Source organism: Perna viridis, chromosome 10 (assembly GCF_037379345.1).
Source record: "Perna viridis isolate PV_CMFRI_1.1 ecotype Kerala chromosome 10, ASM3737934v1, whole genome shotgun sequence".
NCBI lineage: Eukaryota > Metazoa > Mollusca > Bivalvia > Mytilida > Mytilidae > Perna > Perna viridis.
Genome location: NC_142454.1, coordinates 5,639,561 through 5,665,397, shown reverse-complemented (window position 1 = coordinate 5,665,397; position 25,837 = coordinate 5,639,561). Strand labels below are relative to the sequence as shown.

General features: G+C 32.7%; 2 protein-coding genes and 1 long non-coding RNA gene across 8 annotated transcripts in view; 1 reads left to right on the top strand and 2 right to left on the bottom strand.

Moving 5' to 3' along the window:
• Nucleotides 1-1,313: 1,313 nt before the first annotated feature.
• Nucleotides 1,314-10,090, bottom strand: LOC148604274 (large ribosomal subunit protein bL28m-like). Its single transcript, XM_088549624.1, has 7 exons — nt 9,961-10,090; nt 7,979-8,138; nt 6,425-6,550; nt 4,830-4,971; nt 3,975-4,118; nt 2,970-3,102; nt 1,314-2,297 (listed from the first exon to the last, which is right to left on the bottom strand). The coding sequence occupies exons 1-7, from the start codon at nt 10,031-10,033 to the stop codon at nt 2,197-2,199; spliced, it is 879 nt and encodes a 292-aa protein (XP_088405750.1). The 5' UTR covers nt 10,034-10,090; the 3' UTR covers nt 1,314-2,196.
• Nucleotides 10,091-10,186: 96 nt separating this feature from the next.
• LOC148604272 (uncharacterized) overlaps nt 10,187-25,837 on the top strand; it is a 71,343-nt gene continuing 55,692 nt past the window's right edge. For 3 of the 6 annotated variants that reach the window (XM_088550819.1, XM_088550817.1, XM_088550818.1), the window contains exons 1-10: nt 10,187-10,344; nt 13,777-13,979; nt 14,308-14,322; nt 17,575-17,671; nt 18,164-18,284; nt 20,796-20,847; nt 21,321-21,408; nt 22,777-23,059; nt 23,932-24,095; nt 25,258-25,402. In XM_088550819.1, coding sequence (XP_088406945.1) covers nt 13,798-13,979; nt 14,308-14,322; nt 17,575-17,671; nt 18,164-18,284; nt 20,796-20,847; nt 21,321-21,408; nt 22,777-23,059; nt 23,932-24,095; nt 25,258-25,402 — 1,147 coding nt within the window. In that variant the 5' untranslated portion in view covers nt 10,187-10,344; nt 13,777-13,797. Of the gene's footprint in view, nt 10,345-12,167; nt 12,266-13,776; nt 13,980-14,307; nt 14,323-17,574; nt 17,672-18,163; nt 18,285-20,795; nt 20,848-21,320; nt 21,409-22,776; nt 23,060-23,931; nt 24,096-25,257; nt 25,403-25,837 lie in introns of all 6 variants that reach the window. The other 3 variants (XM_088550820.1, XM_088550821.1, XM_088550816.1) reach the window with 2 other exon arrangements.
• LOC148604273 (uncharacterized) overlaps nt 12,258-25,837 on the bottom strand; it is a 41,242-nt gene continuing 27,662 nt past the window's right edge. The window contains exon 4 of the long non-coding RNA XR_015916196.1: nt 12,258-12,841. This is a non-coding gene — a long non-coding RNA (uncharacterized LOC148604273). The remainder of the gene's footprint in view (nt 12,842-25,837) is intronic.

Below are 25,837 nucleotides of genomic sequence, written 5' to 3'. Positions count from 1 at the left end.
GTGAGCATGTCAAAAAGACAACAACCCCATCGGGATGAAATATGTTAACTCAAAGCCAATCACTGGTCTTCAATGAACGACATGATAACCCTCATACCACAGGGCAGGTTGCAGCTGTCACCAAAACAACATTATATACAGGTACAGCAAAATTGACTCCAGAAACGTAAAAAGTAAACTGAAAGTGTAAACAAAACAAGACAGAGGCCAGAAATCCCTTACCTGGGGCAGGCAAAAAATGTGGTGGGTTAAAGTACTATGGCGTGATCACAACCCTCCCTTTTTTTAAATCTGGCCACCGTGGAAAAAAATATTACACAAGAAACATACCAAAAGTCTTTTCAAAAAGGTTAAAGTCCCTTGATAAATCAGAAATGAAGACACTTAAGTTACACATATATGCACAAACAAGACATGCCAGCTCCAGAAGAGTTTTTGAACCTACAATAAATAAGCCTTACCCCCTACTGAAATACCAAATTCTCACCATTTAAGCATAATGTTTAGCATATTTTTCTTCTCCAGATATTTCTATTAAACAAGGTGCAGAGCATCAAACTATTATAAATTAATTTGATAGTAAATTTTTTATCTAGTAAATATCTAAAATACAGTTCTGTGACCAAAAAGGTAGTTAAATTAAAATATGGCATATGTAAATGTAGAAAGCATCATTTGTTCTGTGTTTTTTCCTGCAGCTTGTATCACCTCAACCATTGTTTGTATTTTATGTTTGGTACTTAGAACTTTCTATGTATATTAGGCTTAAGATGTATTGAATACAGTCCACAAAGAAGAATAACTCATTTTTTCTTCATCATTATAACTAATACTATAAAGGATCTGCCTGATTATTACATGGTTCTTTACTTAACTACACGTAAATTTAGGGGTCTGAAATATTGATTAACATACCACCTAGCTGCGCAATTATCACACAAATGTCTTTGCCAAGTTTTAACTACGTATATTTATTTTAAACAGTTAGATCATACCTAATAATATTTTTATGTAGATATTTCTAATTTACCTTGAATTAACATACCAATAAATTCTAATATAAAAAAACAAAGGTCAAGAACTTAATTTTGAGATATTTGAACTTTAATAAAGGCACTTTGTTTAAAACATTTTGTACAGATTCTGTAGGAAATTTCTATTATTCCACACACTATTAAAAAACTGGTATTTAGAATTCAAAATAATTGTATAATCTACAGTATCTTAAATTGAATAGATCTTAGACTACCTACCGTACTCACAAAATTATTATCAATACACTTTGAAAAAAAAAGCACTACACAACAACAATACAGATTCTTATTATATATTTCATAATAAACAAAGTCAGTAAATGTTACAAAGATCATAATGACAGATAATAAGTTCACTGAATGGTACATAACATTTACTTCTAAACTTCATATCTATGTATATTATATTCACCATATCCATTCTGGACATAGAGACAGCCATATCAGCCTGAACGTTTGCTTGAGGGTTTGTATGAGTTGAGGGGGTGTAGTGGATGTGATATGGATCTATTTCATCCATTTCCTAAATATGTCATTGTCAATCATATGCCATCAATCATTAAGGATATGTTACAGATTTCATTCCAGGGCTGTTATAGGTGACTAGGGTTTAGTCTTCAACACATATGCAGAATTTGTTTTCTTAATAAGCTGCAGAAAACCTGTATTTCTCTGACACATATAAAAGACTTAATGAAATAGATTTTTAATCTGCCTGGCAGAATGGCATATTTTGACTTTTTCCATACATGTTTAAATTAATAAAATACATATAAAAGATAAATACATTCTGTTGCAATAAAGATACTGAACAGAACCAGGTCACACACATGATAAGAAATATGTAAACATTTTAATGAGATAGTGATATAAAATAAACAAATGAGTAAACTAAAATATGACCAATCCACTTGGTGCATCTTTGAATCACTGTTGTAAGACCCTTCTAACTTTTTAAATCTTCCTACGAAGCACTTAAGCACTAGAATTTTAAGTTGGACATAAACTACTGGCTTTAGTTTATACCAAATTTATTCAAGTCAACATTATCAAATGACACCATCACTAATAAAAACATCACAGAGTTTACATCTGTATTTCACTTTCATATGTGGTTTTCACTCATTCATTCACTCAATACTGTTGAATCATGTAGTTGTCATCAGCTTCTCTTATCTTTTGATTTGCCAAATGGATTAAGTTTTTTTAATTTACTAGTTAAATCATCTTCTTTCACTTCCTGGAAATTTTCATCAGAAACATCTGTAAAGAGAGAACATGTTAAAGGTTTGTTGAAGGAAAAAAAGAAGACTTATCAAGATCAATGACATGTCCAGACCTGTGGCCTTTTGGCAATTTTTTTTCATAATGAAAAGTGCACATTCACAGTGTGCTTTGTATTGTTTGAAAAATAATGATTAATAAGTTTTTGAGCCACAGATTACATAAACTATATGCCCCCTTTTAATGATGGACAGGTTAAACAGCTGATAGACCTGCTTTCATCGATCATGACACAGTTAGGAGCTCCATGATATGACCATAGCATGTTGAACTCTGTTCAGTGGCATAAGTGTGAACACAATATTAGTATTTCACAAACTTAAGCATAGGGACTTAGTTATTATTGATACAACTAGTTTGGAAACAATATAGCACAAAATTTGACATTCCAACTAATGGCGAAAAAATTTTGCTGTATGGATGCTAATCAAAGGGCTTTGCCTTTGATTCCTGTTACTGAAAAAATGTAAGTGATGTAAATCAAAAAAAAAAAAAAAACGCAGGAAGGGATTTCAATACAAAATTGAAAGTTTATAGATGCCAACAATGCAGACGACAGCAGGTTAATACCATTATTTGACCAAAATATTCTTTTGCAGTTGTTTAAAAAATGTATTCATTTTGAGAGGAGTTGGTTGACATGTCCCTTACCTTGTAATCTGTAAGCTAAAGCTTTGGCTAGCTTATATTTGAGAGGTATTGGTTGATTAAGAGCTTCCTCTATCTCTCTGCCCTTTTCAACCGCTTCTTCTATAGTTAAACCTAACCACTCAGCCTCTTCTTCCTGAAAAAAATAAAACAAAAACAAAAAAATTATTGTGGCCATTCAAACAACTTCATTCAATTATAATGTTATCATATTATGAAGATTTAATTTCAATTTTCTTCTCTTTTCAATTATTTAATTCCTTTAATTTCAAAACGATAACAAAAAAGTCACTCTTATATGATGTAACATGCAATCTGAGAGTACTGTATGGCATGACAAAGTCCCCTCCTGGAAGAAAAATCAGCTGAAGAGAACAGAATGCAAACTTCATGCAAAATTTGTTAGCAAGAAAAGTGTGGAATACTGAGTGCATTTATTATCAAAGACCATAACTCAACAAAGCAAGGGAAAATAACAAAATCTGAACTTTACCAAAGAAATGTACCAAATATCACATGTATACCTGTTGCGTAGGGAAAGAAAAGTGTAGAAAACTTAGTTTTTGCATGATTTTTTTAAGTCCAAGTACCATAACTCAGTAAAAAAAAGGAATGGAACAATTTTTACTTAATCTGTAACTTGTCATGTTTAATGAATGTACCAAATATCAAATAAATATCAGCAAGCATAAGGAAAAAAATGAGGGACAAAATGGAAACCTAATTTCCCTTCAGCAAAAGTTGTCAGAAGGGGAAAAATTATAAGAAATTAAACAGATTATATCAATAGTATCATTAAAGGCAAGCCAGTGTCTCTGACTCAATAATACGTCAACTGAGAAATTACATGGCAGACACAGGGGAGGGTTATTGTGGTTAGAGTCCCCCAGTTAAGCAAACCTCGGTAAAAAAAACAGCTCCTGATCACCAACTGACTGAACAAGTTTTCAAAAACAGACAGTTGCTATTGAATCTGAAAATGACCAAATACACATTATAATCACTCACTGGTATAATGTATTGCTTATATTTATTATAGATCTTTTCTCTCTTCTCTGGGTCATCTGGATACATATCTTTTCTAACTAAGGCTAGTAACATGGCTCGTTTAAACTTCATACCAAGACGTGAATTCAGATCTCTTTCATGCGTCTATCAACAGCAGGAATGAACAAAAATAGAGAATAATTCACAAAAAGTTATTGTTGTTAATTCAGTCATGATTTATGATGCTGTGTATCTGATAACGGTTCTTTTTCAAAATGATATCATGAAACAGTTCTCATTTCAAATATTATTGTTTTTTTCTCTGAATATGTTTACTGGATTTCAGCCATTTTACATATCAATACATTCCCTTTATAAATTTCTATTGCCATGTCTTGACACTGATTTTCTGTACTTTCTTTATCAAGAAAATAATCAAATATTTACTGTGTACATTTTGTTGTCTTTAGCCAGGAGTAATTACATGATTGAAATTTGTGATGACCAACTGCTCACTAAGTAGACAGTCTGATTTTTTTTTACTTTTTAATATTGCAATTATTTTCTATTATTCTATTTATAGTATTTGATCTTTTAAAAATATCCATTTTCATGTGTTTGGTAATTCATGCCTGATATCCTTAGTTTTGTGTGGGGACACTGATGATGTCACTAATGCCATTGAACAAATCAGTATATGAGAACTAAGAAAAACCAAACATGGTTTTTATTTCACCAGAAGTAATGATCTGGAACAGCAAAAGAGTTTCAAGAGAAAACTATGTTTTAAACAGAAGTACTACATTTACCAAAGATAAGCAGGATCAATTTTGAAAGTTTGAAATCTGTTCTAACGAAGAACTTTAATAAAGTTACCTTTAGAATATAACTGTCAAAACCATAGGCTTCATCAATGAGATCACACGTCCTCATTGTTACAATCATATGGTACCATTTATCTAAAATCTCACTGTAATAATATCTCCTCCGTAAACATGGCTTCCATAGGAAAGGTATTCTACAATTTAGTTATTTGAAACATAAGCTTATTTAAGTACATTTATCATATAGATTGCACTGATTTTACCAAAATATTCCCTGTGTACAAAATTTTGATAATTCAAACTGTGAAATAGATTCTGTAATTTCACTCTGTGGACTTTCTCCCGCCAAACATCACAAAGCCTCACAACACAAATATCATTCTGCCGACACAAAATTTAAAATTTATGTTAAAAGTAGCAACGAATAATGGAGGAAATCTGTATAATAAATATGATAATCAATTGGTCATTCTGAATTACCATAATATGATCACTTGAGCCAAGAACACAATAAGATTTAACTCGTGAAAGGAACAAGTTCCTCACACTTGTTAAATCTACATGTTCTTCGGCACTCATGATCATATTTTGGTTATACACTCTTTCCAATTAATTATCCTATAAGTACTAAACAGGACTTTATATTTCCTATTTCCAGTTACCTGTGGTGAGTTACATTTTTACCCGGTAGTTTTGCACACTGATATCAGCTGTGGGAAAAGACCTACTGGTAAATAAATTTCTAAAGCACTGCTTCATACCATTTTAACAAATTAAATTTAGGCATAAATTTTTCATAATTTATTTTTTGAAGCATGCACCTCAAGATCTGATATTCAGGGTTGTCCTGTCATCAAAATAAAAAACTTGTTTTTTTTTCTTTAGCTTATTTCTTTTTTTCAGTTGAGAACTTTATATTTTGCTGCTTTTTAAGCAACTTTATAATGTTATGACTTTTTTTGTAGTAACCCCTTTGGGTACATTGAAATTAGTAAATAAAACATGTAAAGTAGGTTTACTGCTAACATACATTGTATTTAACTACATGTAAGCCATATTGTTTTCTTTGCCATGCACATTTTTGTGATAAATAATTAGTTTTGTGAATTGTGCCTATCCGACGTAATTCCTTGAATTTCTGCTCAATTCCCTGTCTCCTGACTGGTGTTAGAAAGTGTTACACTTGTTTTTTGCACTATAGGCAAATGAATGTTTGGAATTCCATTGTACCATCATTAAAACACGTGATGATACTTTAAATAAAAAAAATTGGCCATAGTAATGCTGTTTATTACTGGATGTTACATGTAAGATTCTAAGTGGGATAAGTGAAAACACTAAATTTCTCCCAAGAGTGGAAGAAATTTAAAGACTTTTTTTGGGGAAAGTGCATGCTACCATGTAACTATTTATTCTGCATAACCCTGCATTGACATGCAACCTACCCATAGTCGGAGAAAATGCCTCCATCATTTCTAACAGCTGTCATTATGAGATTAACATGCAAAAACACAAATCCCTGTGAAATCGCTAAAGCCCTTGATTCTTTTTTATTATATACAAAAATGTATAACTAGTAAAGGACAAGTGTGCATGATCTTGTCTTACACCAGTATCCATTCTAAAAAGACTGAAAATTGAACTTACTCCATAGTACGTTTCCTCTTCCATCTAGCCAGGTAATCTCCAACCACAATGCCTTCCCCTCCCCACAGACCATTGTTACATTCCTCTGGAAAAACTACATGTACTGGTTCATTCTGATTTACTTCCCTGAAAACATTTTGAATACTTAACAAAGGACCTACTCAGAAATTCAACTTTTGTCCTCATAAACAACATCCATCACAGTGTACTTGTAAAATATGTCTTGACCAATCAGGGACATTATGAACAAAATCAATCAAAAAATGCCATTCAGTTTCTGAATGAGTTCATTTTGATAACTGTGAAAGTACTATTGTTCGTGGGGTACCAATTTTCGTGGTTTTTGTGCGTAAGCCAAACCTTGAAATTTGGTTCCCAACAAAAAGGAGATTTCCATTAATGTGTATACCTAAAACCTCAAAACCAAGAATGCAAGAATCCACTAATTTGTGTTTCTCCCCTGTTCAATGAAAATTGGTATCCATGAATTAAAGAACTTTCATTATATAAAGTCATTACTTTTATAGCTACATTTATAGGTTCTTATGCTTGCCTCTTTTAAATACCTGAATTTACATGTATTTCTATGAATGTAAAATTCTATGATCTTATGATTGAATCGCAGCTGAACAAGTTTAAGTCTGATAAATTTCTCAAGGAGATCCAGATCTTGAACAGATAATAATATAAATAACGAAAGAGTCATCTTCAAAACAAGATAAATATACATCTTGGAGGACTCATGTCAGTGATGAAGTGAAGTAAACAATAGATAATCTGTTAATCCAAGAAAATTGGTCCTAATGCACATATCAGAGAAGTTTACTCTCAAGGGATCAAAGAAAATTTTGACAAAGCAATACAAAATAAATTCCAAATAAAACCATACCTCTGTTTCCTGTAACCCAACAGACTCATGCCTCTAACATGAAAATTCCAAATTTTCAACCAGTAATTTAAGAATGAAGCATGTTTTTCTGTGATTTTGCATTGCCTTAATCTAATTTTGTCAATTTTTTATGTTTGTCCACTATTTCCAAGTTGTCTACTGTGCTTGGAGCATGATAATTGGTTAGTATTGAATGATTTCATTCTAATCATGGGCAAATGTGTCTCTGTGTCACTATTCAAATTTTTTAATTTATTTTGAAGGAGTGTCATTGTCCTGTTACCGTGGATTTTATTACTTTCATTGTTGGGGCCTTTCAGAGCTAACTTGAAGGTGTGTTTACACTTACTGAAGATCTTTTGGTGATCTCTGTAAGTATTTACTACTTTTATTGGGGTTATACGATGGTGCATTTGTTGCATTTAACCATACATTTGCATCTATTCTATGTAACAGGAAACAGAGGTATAAATTTATTCGGCCTAAGAGTGGCTCAATACTGTCTGTTTATTTACATTTTATCTATGATGATGTACAAAGTTTACATTAATAACGAAACATTCTTAATTCCTATTTTTATTCTAACTGATGTGTCAGAGAGGAAACATTTGACAATTAAGGATACACAATGTAGATATTTTTTAATACATACATATAATACATACCATCTATTTGTTTTAGGATTGACTTTGAACCTTTCTTTAGCTGCTCTGTAATGTACAGGAGTAGGATCTCGCCTCATGAATTCTTCACACCTCTGTTTGTAATGTTCAGGTAAAAGGTGGTCAACATCATCATCCCATCTGTATTCATAAGCTGCTGGTTCTAAAAAAATGATTGTAAGAAAAATACTTGTTGAAATATGTGTTAAAAGTTTAAAAAAGCATGTCAACGTTAAAACGGTGTTTCATTTCACAACTACATGGCAAAAAAGTGCCACTCTGAATCCCAAAAGTGACTAGTGCCACTTTTAAAAACTATTATTGTGAACTTTCTCATATCCAGGGGAAGCTATGCCTCAAGTTTTTTATTCTAGATACACAGGTTTGTCTGTAGAAAGGGAGAAATCAAACCCATGGCATATATGTATGAAAGAGCATTACTTAACCCTTACTATGCCAAAGAGCCTATATACAGGCTTAGCAACTGTTGTCTACACATTCAACAAGTCAATTGTTCTGCAATAATGTAAATGACGTCACAAATCTGAACGTGATGATGTGTGGGGTGCTTTACAGGGTAAATTGAAAAATGACAAATCCATTTCTTGAATGTTTTGATCTTTTGTCTATTTGTCATTTTCTATTGATCAAATGTTCACATTTCATTTACTTCTCTCTTATATTACCTTCAGGGCAATCGATTTAAATCACATGTATTTCGTATAGAGGAAATAAAAAAAAAAACAAAACAAAAAAATAAAAACTCTTCACAATTAAAGCAACAAATAACAAATGATAAACTTTAAATATATAATTTCAACGATGCATTATATACATGTAAATATACGTATTTTGATAAAATTGCAAAATATTTGATAAGGTTGTTCACTTAAAGTTGACATTTATTGCACATAACAATTTTTTAGCTGAAAATATGATTAAGAAAATTTAATTTAGTTACATGCACATTTTGTAATAACGAAAGGTTTTTTTCTGATTAGAGGAAAATAACTCAGCTTCCAAGTAATAATTGTAATGTATAAAATTTGATAGTACTCCTTTTATTGTTTTAAAGCTTCATTCATAAAGTTCAAGATAAAAAAAAACGAGATCTGAATGAATTATACTTAGAAAGAAGATTGTTTTCCCTCTAGTCTGACTGGAAATGAAATGTAGTCAAAACATGTTAAGCTAGGTCTGATCCAGCAACTTATAAATTTTTAACCCGATAACAGAAACAAATCCTTTCATCCAACATATCGAGCTACATCAGAAGAAAAAAAAAAAGGCTCCTTTTCTGAGAATTTGACCTGCAGAAGGTATCATTTCATATATTGTAGTTCCTTAAGTTAGGATACATGAAAGTGGCGTAAGAGGAAGCCTGACTCCGTCATGGCTCAGTGATTTCCTTTATGTTATCAACTGAATTTTGTCGACTTTAGGGGGGAACCCAGCTCCTGCCCCCTTTTGGATTGATCTATGAAGAGGGTAAATAAGATTTATTTAGAAAACCCCCAAGTTGAAAGCACTTTTCTGAAATGACTAACTATATCATACCTATGTTCGTTATAGTTTTTTTCTTTCTTTCATTTTTAAGTACGTACATGTATATGTACATATGTCAATGCGTACATGTACTGAGTAACTTGACAGTAAAAATTACATTCGTAAAACATTTAAGAGATTAATCCCATATGCAATGCCTTTTTTTTGGTTTCCGCATTTGATCGCCCCGCTGTTGTGCCCTTTCTTGTAACGTCAGGTTATTGTCGATGTCATAAGCAGAACAGTTGAATTTGAATGTTCAAATTCTTTCTTGGCAAAATCAAGGAAAAGCTTTGGCACTCAAAGGGTTAAAATCTTACAATTCATGTAAGTTGGGTAAATTATAACATTGGCTCATTTTCTCCTGTGCCGACTAGAATTTACTATATAAAAGACTAGATTTTACAATTTTCAATATTATATAAGATTTAATTACTGACTGCTTTTATGCAGACGAAGAGCATTTCTAGCGTAAACAAATGTTCCGTTGAATCTGACCCTGGAAAGCGACATGATTTCTTTGTATCTGGTTCTAAATACATTTATATCAGGAATAATAGTAATCGGGAACCAGATGTTAACGGAAAAGATCGATTTTTTATCGGAGTTTTTCGGCTTATTCCGTTGCTAATAAAGTCGTGATTAAACGGAAATACCCGAGCGTAACCCAACAACACATAAACAATATGGCTGCCATTTGAAACCGACGGCAGGTGGTTGTGTTTCCATGCACTTATACAGGGCGCTCTTCATACCTATTCGTAAAACCTCTGAACAGCAACAAAAAGATACACAGTACTTAAAGTGATCCGCATATTTTAATGGTATAAGATTGCTTTGCAAGTCTTTTAAACAGGAATCATCTAAGTATTTCGTGACTCAGATGTTAAAAGTAAAACTTTACTTGCTAAAATTGAAACACCAAATTGTCAAACGATTGCAACATATTTAAGAAATACAACAAAAGAAACAGTCAATCACAAAAAAATCGCTCAGAAACAAGCAAATTACTTGCTGTAAAGTGGAAGATACATTATTTGAGATGTTTATGTCCACAACTGTCTTTAACTGGCACAAGTACTTTCACATGGCAAAAAGCAAGGTTTTAGAAGTAGTGCCTGTCCCAGTAGGCACTACTTAAAAAATACAGGTTTTATTGGGCAATGTGTATTACTTTTTTGTAAGGTTAAACATCAATAAAGTAGTGTGTTATGAATCTGTTGAAAGCTGTTATTTGGTATCCTCATGAGGTTTTGGTCAAGAAAATCTAAACCATTCTTTACTCATTTTAGAGTGCACATTAACAATTTTGCAACATTTTTTTCTTGTAAGACTAAATACATGTTGGTTCTGTACTTTCTTCAAAATAGAAAGGGGTCGGTACAAAAACATAGAGAGAAAAAAACGTCTTCGTTAATCATGTGATAGTGGGAACATAGAGGATATATATCATTTCTCACTGCAAAGAAATCAATACAGAATGAAATTGGACAACCATAATTCAATTTCTTCATCAAAACCTCACCTCACACCAAGAGACATAGCATACATATTAAACAGTAGCTCTATAGAAATACTAAAAATAACTATCAAATTCATGAGTGAATGTTGGAATCGAAGGTCAATTTAATTTAACAGAAATTATATTAATATATAACATTAAAACTGTAGATTAATCTGTTTTGATCAGATTTATACCACTGTCGCACCATGGTCATAAATTTAGTTTATATGTAACGTATATTACATTGTTCTGTTTTTGTTCATGCCATAACCATTTACTGTAAATGTGTTTGTGCAAATAAAATTGTCTATTGTCTATAAGGTGACAACCATATAATAGATTCTTAGGAGCCTGCCAGTTTTTGAAATAAATATTTTGGCCCTGAAAAAGTTGAAAACAAATATTCTGGCCTACATTTCCTAGAAAATAAATGAATTTTCTTACCCTTGTCCAGATCGCTAGACTATACAGGGAAATGGAAATAAATAATCTTGCACTGATGTATGGATGTGGTTGAAAATTTCAAAAATAAATATTTGGACCTCATGGAGTTTGCCAGGACCCCCTCCCCCCTCAGAATCAAATTGTTGTCCCCTAATTGTGCATTAAGCAATGAAAGGATTTTATAAAGGAATGCCCAGCCAGGAAGCTAAATTTCAGTTTATCAAAATTTTATCTGTTTTGAAAAACTCATTGGCTGCTTGGTTAATTGGGCAAATGTACCGTAATGTTCTCTACTGCATTTATTATGTAACATTGAGAAAAAAACAACATTGTTATTGAAACATCATTTACATCAGGGAATTAAAAAACAATGACCTTAATTTAAAACATTTAAGTTTGTTTTATTTGTACACATGCTTTTTCCACTGCCTGCTAATAATGAAAGTAGAAGTCAGGGTTGACAAAGGTATCTAAAAAATTATCAATAAAAATTATCTGGGTATATTATGTTCAGACTTTGGTCCATTGTGACATATTTTTGTTCATATTTCCAATGTAAAAAAATGTTTAAAGGCAATTTAGCCCTATTTTACGAAATGTTAATGGGGAATTTTAGTTTCGTTGATGGATTCCACACATGTCCTCCTTGGCTCATATAAAACAAAACTTTGATAATCAGCAAATATTTTCTTGTAACAGAAACACAAATGTGAGCAACCATGAAAATAGTACTAGTAGAGGCTCACATCAAAGGGTGAGCATCATCTTTACAGTATAAGGAGAAGCCACATCAGTGGGTGAGCGATACCAAATATGCTGTTGAAAAAAGTCGTTGAAGTTTCATCTGAACTAGGTCTAGATTTATAGGTCTTTTCTTCCTGACTTTGACTTTTAAGATCAGGCGATGTGAGTTACTGTCATCACTTGGCATGTGTCATCTTCGTCAACATTGTTTTCAAAACTCTTCTCTGACACAACTAGACCAATTAGAACCATACTTGGTAAGAATGTTCCTTAGGGTATTCTGCCTAGAACTGATATGGGAATTTTTTATCCGTAGACAAACATGGCTGTTGTACTAAAAATTGAACACAAGGGTCAGACAGCAACTGTTAGGTTTAGCCAAACTCTGACAAAGGAACATGTTTAACATGATGAGATCTATCTGTGGTCAAATTTTTGTGAAAATCTGTTATGCAGTGTTGAAATTATTGCCCTTTTTGGACGCATTTTAATGTTACTTTTAAAAATCTCCTCCTCTGACACTACTCAACCAATTAGAAACATACTTGGTATGAATGTTCCTTAGGGTATTCTGCCTAGAATTGATGAGTGATGTGGTGATAGATCTGTAGGCAAACATGGCCACTATACTAAAAATAGAAAATAGGAGTCAACAGCAGTTTTTTTGTATGTATCTCTAAAACTTTAGGTTATGCCAAACAGTGTTCAGCATAATAACATCTATCTGTGATAAATTTTCATGAAAATCTGTTATTCCATGATGGAGTTATGGCTTTTTTTTGGTCAAATTTTGGCTATTTGTAATGTTACTTTATGTTAGTACTTTCAAAAATCTTCTCCTCTGACACTGTTTGACCAATTACTTTAGAACCAAACTTAGTATGAATGTTCCATAGTGTGTTTTGCTTAGATTTGATGTGGGGATTTTTTTATCCATAGACAAACATGGATACTGTCTCTGTTCCTACAAATAGAACTTAAGGGTTAGGCAGAAGTTTTTCACTTATATTTAAAAAAACATTAGGTTATACCAAACTTTAACAGACAAAAAGTGTTCAGCATGATAAGATCTTTCATGGTCAAATTTTTGTGAAAATCTGTTAACACAATGGAGTTATTGTCTTTTGTGGATGTATTTAATTTTGCTATCTTTAATGTTATTACTTTCATATATCATCTCCTCAGAAACCACTGGACAGATTTCAGTGAAAGTTTATATTAATGGTCCTTAGGTATGGATGATGGGATTTTTTTTCCATGAAAAAAACATGGCTGCTTTTACAAAAAAAAATAAATGTAGCTTATCAAGCTGGGTGAGCAGTTCCGGTTCTTATGAGCCTCTAGTTTAGTGCATAAGTTTACACAGTGTATCCAAAAACGCTTACCAAAACATTACTTACAGATCATAGGCAGATCAAAGGTGGGCCAGGCCCCCTTTTATGCTAAAAAAATTTAGCCAGTCAGTTGCCCCCTTTTGGAAATTTCTCGATCAGCCACTGCAGAAACATGATAGATGTCCTGTTTTTTTTATTTATTGAAATTGGTTTTAATTCTATAATTTCAGATTGAATAAGAAAGTGTAACTATGTCAGGAAATTTACCAGGCCGAGATGAAAGGGGGTCTTTTCGCTTTGGCACCAACAGACAAGTGGAGATAACTCTTAGGAGTGAGTTAGATGATGTGGCTAGAAAGTCAATAACAGAGATTGCAATCAAGAGAGAACTGAACAGAATGACACCTCTAGATGATCAACAAAAAGTAGCAAGGTTTGTAATAAAATATGTAATCAAATAAAATTATAATGCATGTTAATTTATGTGCATGATGTACATTTGTATAACAATATGATCTAATTTACCATATCCCATAACATTTAAACATTTCTTAATATTATTTAAACTAAGAAGGGGTTGTAATGTGGACTATTAATGTAATGACAATACTTAATGAAGTTTGGTTTATGGGTATTTGAACTATGAACTATTAAGAAAGAAGATGCTGACTCCTTCACACCTACTTTAAATGTAAACAAACATTGTGTATTGAGATGTTTTAACATGTGTCTGTTTTAACATATGTATTCATGTTTGACAGTACAGCAGATAAAAGGTAATTAATCAGGGTTCTCAAATAGCAATTCTTGCCTCGAAAAAAATACTTCATTGTACTTGGTGGTTGACACAAAATGTGTTTATGTAGTTGTCATGAATTTTCTACAGTTTTTACTAGCACATTCCTTCTATAGATTGCACTTCTTCATTTCATCACCTTAATTTTTTGTAAAGATCATATGCATCAGTAGGATTTGTAGTTAATTCAGATAATTGACAGGACTGAGTTACAAATTCTTACAACTGTCAACATCTACTGAAGTTTGATGGCTGTTATTATTTGTTATACTGAGATAATATATTATTTTGATATTTCCCTACTCAGAACATAGGTAGGAAGGTGGGAATAAAAATAAAAAAAAAATTTTATGAACATGCACCAAAAGCTATTACAGACACTCTGATTTTTTGGACGGATTGCAATCTAGCAAATGGGCTAATGGGAAATGGAATGGTGAATGTCAGGCAGGCGGGGAAATATTTTCGTAACATTTTGACGGCAACTATAAATCACAGCCACTAGAAATTTGATTCAGTATGGTGTCCTTTATCATGGGATACGATTTCAGGTCTGTTGTGCTTCTACTTGCTGTTTATGGCCATTTCTGTCTTTGACCTATATTTTACTACTAGAGTAGAAACAGTCTTTAAAAGACAAAATGAATACATGTATATTTTTGATGTAGACCTTATCATTTCTTCTTATATAAAATGAAATTATTTCATTGTATGTTCAATATCTGCCTGTGTATCAACATTAGGCATCTGTATCAAGCCTGAGAGCTTTGCAATGTCATAATATTTTTAAAGGGACAAAAACATCCATATCACTTTCAAATATGCAATAAAACACCTGGAAAATGCCAAAAAAATTAGCTTGCCATGTTGAGATCCTGAATGATTGTGTTTGTTTATAAATTTATTTACATAGTTGAAAACAAGATATTATAAAGACCTGATTTTCAAAATGATGTTTATTTATCAATTAGCTATGCATATTCAATGCTAAAAATCTTTATTTATTGTTCTATTTGTTTGAAATAAAATAAAAATATGTATAAAAGTACTATTTGAAATCAGCTTAAAGTCATGGTAGTGAATATTTTATCCAAAAAGAAAGAATTTCTATTTGAAAATCAGGAATACTTTTGTTTTGTTATCTTCTTGTGAAAGTTTAAGTTAGCTGTGAGAACTTTATTTCCCTATAGGCTATAGCAAAAGCCTCCTTGTAGACTTTCCCTTTATATATACACATATTGAGAAGGTGATGGTTACCTATGTATTCCTTTCTTATAGTGCTTTATCATACAAAACCTGTTTCCTCCTCTGTTTTTATTCTATTAGTTACATGTATATATTGTGTATTTAATACAGTTGTACAGGGAATGCATTAGTTTGAATGAAGGAACATCAGTAATTATTACTAATTGTATTTAATTCTAAAATTGACCTTAAAATAAAAATATGTATAAAAGTACTATTTGAAATCAGCTTAAAGTCATGGTAGTGAATATTTTATCCAAAAAGAAAGAATTTCTATTTGAAAATCAGGAATACTTTTGTTTTGTTATCTTCTTGTGAAAGTTTAAGTTAGCTGTGAGAACTTTATTTCCCTATAGGCTATAGCAAAAGCCTCCTTGTAGACTTTCCCTTTATATATACACATATTGAGAAGGTGATGGTTACCTATGTATTCCTTTCTTATAGTGCTTTATCATACAAAACCTGTTTCCTCCTCTGTTTTTATTCTATTAGTTACATGTATATATTGTGTATTTAATACAGTTGTACAGGGAATGCATTAGTTTGAATGAAGGAACATCAGTAATTATTACTAATTGTATTTAATTCTAAAATTGACCTTAAATTGAAGGATTTCAGTCATTGTCCCTTTTATCTTTACCAACCATGTGATTTTTTTCATTTTGTTCAGTTTTCAGTTAGGTGATTCAAAAGCACAGTTTAGAGTACTGTACATTCAGAAACTAATGCAATATATAATTATATACATAAACGTACTAATTTTCATGGTGGACAGAAAACCGGAAAAAAATAATACTCACAAAATTGATTTTAATACCATTTAAAGCTATACCTTTTTTTTTGGAAACTGCAAAAATTGATACTCATGAATATGTTCACTTGACAGAATCTGCGAAAATTAGTACGTTTACAGTACAATCTAAAATGTTATTTTTTTCTGTTGTGACATTGAATTTATCCTTTTATAAGTAGTGCCAAAAGATTAATGCTGAAAGGTTAAAATAACTTTCATATTTGAATACAATAAGAGCATCACATCTAAATTATCAGTATATTACTTGTAACAAAACTAGGAATCTCTATTTCATGATAAATCTGCTGACTTGTCTGTAGGCAATCTATACATTTCCGACTTACTGGTCTGTAGGCAATCTCTGGATCTTTTACTGACTGGTCTGCAAGCAATCTCTGGATCTCTTACTGACCGGTCTGCAGGCAATTTTTGGATTTCTTACTGACTGGTCTGTAGGCAATCTCTGGATTTCTTACTGACTGGTCTGCAGGTAATCTATGGATTTCTGACTAACTTGTCTGTAAGCAATCTGTGGATTTCTGACTGAATGATCTGTAGGCAGTCTAGATTTCTTACCGACTGGTCTGTTGGCAATCTATGGATTTCTGATTAACTGGTCTGTAGGCAATCGCTGGATATCAACTGACTGGTCTGCAGGCAATCTGTGTATTTCTGACTGACTGGTCTGTTGGCAAACTGTGCATCTCTTACTGACTGATTTGTAGGCAATCTCAGGATTTCTTAGATATTAATTTATATATCTGTACTCACACAATAAATACAATGTGCACTTTATTTTGTTCTTCTTTTGAGTAATATTAAGTTTGGTGGTGGAGTTCATTACTTATGTTGCTAGCCTAAAACTTTGTAATCAGTTATCACCTCTATTTTAATATCCAGATATGAACATATACCTTTATATGATATATTCAAGGTTTTTGAAGAAAAGAATCTTTCATCCAATTCTTTTTAAAAAAATCTTCAATATGTATCCATGCCAAGATATACATACCAATGTTGTACATGAGAACTTACAATGATGTATCAATTCTATAGCTATATGCTATATACAACTGTATTCTGCTGTTAGTTGTTGTGTCATCAGCTTCAGTAGTTTGTGTTATATTTGTATTTGGATACTTTTGACTATTAATGCAATTACAAACATACATTATATTTTCACTTATTTAATAGGAAACTTCAACCAGCTTTTATTCCAGAGAAGAAAAGAGAAAAAAGAAAGAGAGAACCAGTTTTACATGAAGATCTTCTGGATAAAGAATTGAAAAAGGTTGAACCCATTTTTTTACAATATGAGTTATGGCGGCTTGCTTGGTTTTATAACTTGCCTGACTTATAAAATTGTATTTTGTCTATTTTGTTTCACATACACCCTGTTGTTGTTCTGTATTGGTCCTATTTTTAGTTAATATTTGTCCTGATCATATTAGTTATTAATATTTTATGCAATTGCCTATTCAATACTAATCGAAAAAGAGCCAATGAAGATCAATAACTGGATAAATACGGATCAACAGGTCCAATATGGAAAAAAAAACAGGCCCAACATGGAAAAGCAGGTCCAATATGAAAAAAACTGGCCCAATATGGAAAAACAGGCACAGTGTGGAAAAACAGGTCCGATATGAAAAACAGGCCCAATATGGAAAAACAGGTCCAATATGAAAAAAAACAGGTCCAATATGAAAACATTCCCTGGTTAACAGGTTAAAGGGTGTTTTGACATTGACTATTATTTACTTATAACTTTTATATCTGACAGGAACCCCCAAAGTTTATGTTGATGCCATACAATCCACTGGATAAGAGTTCAAAGCTTGATGATACTAAGGACAAAACCAAGAAATATCCATACAACAAAGAGGAAGTCATAACAACAAAAGGTATGTCCAAAATAATTCTTAATCAACAAAATTTACAATTGAATTTCATATTCTTCCAAACATTGTGGGTAACATCATGCTTGTTTTATGACATTATATTGAAATTTAAACCAATCATCAGTATTTCAGTATTAATACAATTGGTAAAAAAAGAGGAAACTTTCTTTAACACTGGGTTGCTAATGAACTTCCTCTAATTTTGCTGATTGTTTTCTACCTGTTATAGAAACATTTTACTACCACTTATGTAAATGCTGATTGGTTATTGAGACAGTCACATACTATAGACCCTTTTTTATTAACTGCGATAGTTGAAGAACATGCATAGAGGATGCTCAATATACACTTTAACAAGAAAAGTTCTTTTGTTCTACCCAAGCCCTTCCTCATGGAAATGTGTATTGAGCATGCTCATCAACTTATCACAAAAGAATCTATTTATTACATGATTTGGACTGTCAATCAAATGACATATGTGTTATTTTACTTCACCACTTTATAAAAGACCTTTTTCATATTCCCAGCTTTGACTTGGTTTTTTAAAATACAATTTTGAGTAAACGGAAATAACTCTCCAACCTGACAGACTGGTTCACTGTCCAAATGGCACAATTAACAGCAGTAGACTTCAAATTCAAATATTTGACGGATTTGAGTGTTGGTTAGTATTTGGATACTATTATTTTATTTAATTCCTATTTAGCTACTTACTGTAGTGTAAATAGTAAAAAGTTCCAAAGAAAAATGTTTACTGTTCATCCTTTCCCCAATGAGACCACTAACCAGGTTGTTGTATGTTGGTGGGTTACATCCCTTTTAAAAACATTCTAAGATGGCTTGCATTCCGTAAATATGAAAAATGACTATTGGACATTTATTTTTTACTAAAGGGAAAGACCACCTTTGCATTAAGTTAGGCTCTTATGATAAATCATACCCACGTAAACAAAAATAAATAACCTTTAATGCAAAATGCGCTTTTATAAAATGCTCAAAGCTATGCAAAATTCGAAATCCTTGAAATATGAGTGGATAGCCATCTTGCAGAACTCTCCTATCTGAAGGAAGATCATAGCCAGATTTTATTGATTTTTACCGATAGCTTCCGATTGGCTCGTGACGTCACTAAGTTGGTTTGGTACCGATACAAGTACTGCAAATAATATGTAAACAAAGAATATTCCGTAAATATTTCTACGATCATGTATATCTAATCACCAAGCCCCGTGCAGGTCCTGGTGTCAAAAGAATAGGCCTGCAGCAGCGCTAAGCTTGTCGTAAAATGCGACTAAATAGTGCTCAGAAACCTAGCCGGGGGCTAGGCGCTCTGCTTACAGAGCAACTGGAATGTGTGCCCCAGATAGTGGAATGGGGTACCCCTGGCGTGTTACATGCTGGGTTTGTCAGGCTATAATACGGAAAACCTGACCGCAAACCATGGTGCACCGTGTTGGGAAAGATGCCATGTTCCTCCCATGTTAAAGAACCCTGCTGTGGTATTCGATAGGAGTTGGAACCTTTGCGCTCTGCCACCGGAGGCTAAATTGCCCGACCTTGCCCATCCCTCCCTTTTTCTAGTGGCAATCAAAATTTGTCAACCCTATTATCCTTGTGTCCCATCCCATTTTTCATTTCATCATCATTTCGTGTTCATTTTATCATCCATTTCATGTTCATTGTCTGAATATAGCTGAAATATTGCTGCTCGTACGTTAAACCTCAACAATCAATCAATCAATCTAATCACCAAAACATGATGACCAGTCAATTTTACTATTGCACGAATGATAAAAGAGAAATGTTCTCAAAGTTTTTTTACCAGCAACACGAACATTCTTCAGAAGTAACCATAAGATTATCCTTATAAATACTAGTCATCTGGCTGCCAATCCCATTGTTCGTCAATGACGTCTGACATTTGCTTACATGCTGTGCCCCAATCTCTTCTTCTATTTAGTTCGGGTTGAAATTGTAGGGGAAAAGTGATTTCTTTGGACATCGTAATCAATGACCTATTACTTCCACTTTACAAACCGACTTTGTGACGTCACAGTTCAACTGATCATGGGAAATTTAAATTTCCTAATTATAAATTTCGATTAATTAATTATGAAAAGGAAATTATTTTGTTTCAATTTACTTTTCATGAATATTTAACTGATTAGTTTGGATATTTATGACACAATAACATGGTCCTTTAACATAAGTCAAGAAAAGTAAATGGTCATTGACATTGATTTTATTGATTGCTATTGAAGTGCTTTCATTGTAAAAAAATTCAGTCAAAGTAATTCTTTTAAATGTTTGAATGAAATGCAAGTTCAATTATCAATGATTATTTTTACAACTGGGGCAGGTCTATAATTTAAAACCTTAGATAATAATGCATATTGACAAATATAAAGGTACACATACGCATTTTGTGAGTTAAAAATAAATGTGTATTTCATTGAAACAAGTCTATAGAACTTATTTAACCTACAGTTATTATTTTTAAATTTCACATTTCAGAAATGCAGAAGGCTAAAGTTACCTCCCTTGGTGTCATTCCAAACAGAGACAGGTTTGTACTATTTAAAATTTTTTGAGTACCTAAAGTTCAATGAAGATTTTGGCATATGCTAGCACAAAAATACATGTAATAAAAACATATCACCACATGTAGTTTTATAGAATTTGTTCAGGAACAGTGTAACTTTGTGATAATTTTATTTTTGAAAGAGATGTATAATAAAGGAGTGTCATCTTTAGGTAGAATGCTTTTAATTAAAAGATTAATAAAGTTATTCACTTTGATACTTCACCAAATGTAGTCTAAAATCTTGAACTGGCCTAGGCAACTTAAAACTTAAAAAAAGAACCCACTCAAATCTGAAAATAACCTGTGCTTCAATACTTTTAAATCCAATGAAAGTCTTTGGAATTTATGACATCACAAATTATTAAAAATATTATCAGACTTAAAAACTTTGTCACTGTTCACCCAACCAGTCATTTACAAATCAACAATTTATTTACTACTGATTATGTTTGTAGTGGTGAAGTTACAAACCTCAAAGTGGTAATGGAAGGAAGGCCTGTTGTACAGGGATGGTCTGACACAGCTCTAGATGAAATGGCAATGGTAGTTAATCTATAGAAATTGAAATCTACACAGTCAAGGTTCATTACTTGACACACCAATGGACATTTATTTTAGGCTATCAACAAATCCATTTCATAAAAGATATCCCTGAATCTCACACTTATGAATTATTTATGGTGTTGCTGGTATATTGTAATGTTATAGTTGCTTTTGGTGAAACATTTATTTAAGGCTTTTGATGTTTTGATGAAATAGTTTTGCAAATCTAGAATGAAAAAAAAATTACAACACACTGTTTAACTCTGTTTGCATTAAATGAAGAGTTAACTCCCTTTATAGAAAAGGGTATACCATGTACAAAAATTCTTCATAAATACATAATTTTGTTATATGATCTTTTAATGATATTCACATTTGGAACTCAAATGATTTTAAGTGACAATTTAGTTTTGAATATTGTAGATGACACAGGTAATGTATGACTAATGTTGTCCTGAAAGTGTATAATCCACATGATAAACATGCACATGTTGGTCAAGGAAAAATTAGCAAGTCTCTGTTCAATTAATTCTCCTCTCTTTCCCAGTTTAGGAATCCTTTGTATGTCATAAGCAGGACCTTCGTGTTTATTTTCAGCCGATAATAAACTATAAACATAAAAGTAATGATTAACATGTTTTTTTGGTCATGTCCTGAACACATGTTTTATTTCTGATTTGTGGGAAACAGATATCTTTGAACATAAAATGTTGTATTGTTTAACCTTTCAAAATAAGTTTTTGTTTCTACATAAAAAATTGGAATAATTGATATATTTCTAGTAGATTAGTTTAGGTCCAGCTGATGTTTCAAGGTCTTATATCCAAGGATCATTTTTCATTGCACATCTTCCTGTCTCAGTAACCCAAACATGTATTATTGCTCATCCACGTGTTTCAGTAGCCCAAACAGGTATCATCACACACTCACCTGTCTCAGTAACCCAAACAGGTATTATCATCGCACACCCACCTGTCTCAGTAACCCAAACATGTATCCCAATTACTTTGGAATCACACGCTGTTAACAAAAATTAAACTATTCCACACCCTCACAAGACATTCAGTCTAATGTACATTTAACACATTGGTGAATTGGTGTTTGATTGCACAATGTGAACCATATATCGATGATGGTTTAAAGAATGGACACTAAATTTAAAATTGTTTTGTCTACCTTTAACTCTGATGGATATTTGTATTTGTCCACCTTACAATTTCCAAAGACAAGTCAACCTGTATTTTTGATAATTTAATAATTCATTACTTCACATTTAACTTTTTATTGAGAAAACACAACCAATGTATCCCAAAAGGTTTTGTTATGTAAATGCCTATTACCAGTAGGTCTTGTTTTATGGCATTTTAGGCAAACAAAATGCACCCTACAACACCAGCTTCACCTACCCCAGGGCCTGGTGATCAAGGTGACTTCAAAGATAGGATACCAGGAACAGGAATCCAGTCCAGAGCTGACAGAAAGCTGAGAGAAGAACTCAAGTTAGATCTGGATAGTGAAGATTCAAAGAAAAAGCCTGCTATTTTATCTTCAGAGGGAACGACACAGAAAATGTTATTTACAGAAAGGCAAAAACCTGTCCCTCCACCTTCATCACTGAAAAAATCTTTTAAAAGGAAACTAAAGGGGACCTGTAAGTGGTTAAACATTTTTTTTTATGAATGGGAAATAATGACTTCCAGTGTGAAGGGTTAGATCTTTACTAGCATTCCCTGTGTCAGCTGTGGTTATTCTTAGTGACCACAAATGACTGTTTAACAAATAACAAATTTCAGTTTGCTATATGAGCCCTGTGAGCCTGAAGCTTTTTATAGACCTATGTGATCTGTATGTAGATTACCAGTGCTTTGCTGCTCTGTTACTGAAAGGGAATTTTTACATGTCTAGATTTTTTTTAATTTTCTTGGCGTGTTAAATATTTATAATGATATTTTTTCCCAAAACAACTCTTAATAAATGTATATAAACATTGTTATTCATTAAAATAATTATTGAAGTGACTGTGTCATATAAACATAGTTTTTAAGTCCTAAAATCTCAAGGTCACAAGTCATGCCTAAGAGAATAAGAAAAAAGTGTCTAAAACTGTTGAAAACTTGTCATTTTAATAAGAATGGCTCTATCTGATTAGCATTTATTCTGTATTGTTTACATCTAACTATGGAAAAAGAAATCATATTTGTGGGATCAACTTATTCTGGCTACTTCTCATGTTTCCTGATAGTAATTTATTATCGCTACTTTTCATTTTTGCCACTAACATGCAGACTATTTAGCATGCATTCCACAATGACTGGACACTTTTGTAGTGACATAATTTTTATGATTTTTTTCGTGCTCACAAAATTAGCGAAAATAAATCTCTTTGAAACTTAATTGGCTCACAATAATGCATTTAACTGATGATGACTCCTTAAACACAATAATAAGTCATTCATGATCAGACTCAGGGAAGAAAAAAGAAAATGTTATAATTAAAATACAATATTTTACTCTTGATTCCAGTGAAAACAGCACTAGAAGAAGGGGAGCCTACTCTCAAAGACTCTAGATTTCCTGAAGATTCTGTGTACGGACAGTATGATGATGCTATAGACCTGATGGACACTGACCGCACAACAGCCAGAGACGATGCTGATTCTCGTAGCTCAGTTTCTAGTGCCTCCTCGGTGAGTAAGACATTGTGATGATGTGTAGTCATGGAGGACACAGACATCAGCTAAAGACGATGATGATTCTCGTAGCTCTGTTTCTAGTGCGTCCTCGGTAAGTAAGACACTTTGATGATGTGTAGTCAAGGAGGACAAAGACATCAGCCAGAGACGATGCTAATTCTCGTAGCTCTGTTTCTAGTGCCTTCTCGGTGAGTAAGACATTGCAATGATGTGTAGTCATGGAGGACACAGACATCAGCCAGAGACTATGATGATTCTCGTAGCTCTGTTTCTAGTGCCTCCTCGGTAAGTAAGACACTGTGATGATGTGTAGTCATGGAGGACACAGACATTAGCCAGAGACGAAAATGATTCTTGTAGCTCTGTTTCTAGTGCCTCCTTGGTAAGTAAGACATTGTGATGATGTGCAGTCATGGAGGACACAGACATCAGCCAGAGATGATAATGATTCTCGTAGCTCAGTTTCTAGTGCCTCCTCGGTAAGTAAGACACTGTGATGATGTTTAGTCATGGAGGACACAGACATCAGCCAGAGACGATAATGATTCTCGTAGCTCTTTTTCTAGTGCCTCCTCGGTAAGTAAGACACTGTGATGATGTGTAGTCACGGAGGACACAGACATCAGCCAGAGACGATAATGATTCTCGTAGCTCTGTTTCTAGTGCCTCCTCGGTAAGTAAGACACTGTGATGATGTGTAGTCACGGAGGACACAGACATCAGCCAGAGACGATAATGATTCTTGTAGCTCTGTTTCTAGTGCCTCCTCGGTAAGTAAGACAATGTGATGATGTGTAGTCACGTAGGACACAGACATCAGCCAGAGACGATAATGATTCTCGTAGCTCTGTTTCTAGTGCCTCCTCGGTAAGTAAGACATTGTGATGATTAAACTGTATATGATGTGTATACTAGAATATAACAATGTACATATAACAGAAACAACTAACAATACAATGCAATGCTGAAGATAACTTAAAATCCCATATTGGCCAAACCTCTCACGAGAGGTGAGTGGACTCATACCTGAAGGACTACTGCACTATGTCTTTTGATATAAACTTAAAAAGTTGTAATGTATTACCAGATGGTATTTGTTAGGAGAAATAAAACACACAACAGGAAAGATAATGAATGTTTTTAATCTTTATTTCAGGCCAAGTCTGCCAAAGAGCTATTGGACGAGGCAAGGAGGATTTCTCGAGCAGGAGCTGAGCCATTGTACAAACAGAGAGGATCCTTATCACAGAGAGGGGTACAGTCACAGAGAGATCTTCCCAAACACAAGAAAGATAAGAAAGGTTCATTATTTCTTTTAAAGACATTAGATTTAAATTTGCAAGTATCATTTTAAAATTACAAACAATATATAACAAAACAGTCATAGAATCAATGCACTAAAAGCTGGTAAGGGCTATTCCATGAAAAAAGTGTATGGGAGGTTTGTACACTTGACTATACCTTATACACCTTCTCCAGTAGAATTAAAATAAAATTTTCACAATGTATTACTATATATGCTTTGAAATACCCTATCCCATACAATTTTTGAAAAGTGATGTCAACCCACCCCCCAATACATTTTTTCCTGGAATAGCAGAATTATGCATATGTGAAAGTTTTAAAGTCCCTTCCTCCTATCTTCTCAATTATTTTTTCAGTTATTGAATATGTATATAAATGTTAAATAAAAAAATGCAGCAGCAACCTTTCATAGTAATAGCTTTTTCAATTAA

Excerpts from the sequence above, each read along its gene's own strand:
- LOC148604274 (XM_088549624.1), bottom strand. The coding sequence starts at position 10,033 with ATGTCGCTTTCCAGGGTCAGATTCAACGGAACATTTGTTTACGCTAGA. Across the intron at positions 4,972-6,424 it reads AAGAGGAAACGTACTATGGA|AATACCTTTCCTATGGAAGC; the intron begins GTAAGTTCAATT and ends ACTAAATTGTAG. Across the intron at positions 4,119-4,829 it reads TTGACAGTTATATTCTAAAG|ACGCATGAAAGAGATCTGAA; the intron begins GTAACTTTATTA and ends TGCTGTTGATAG.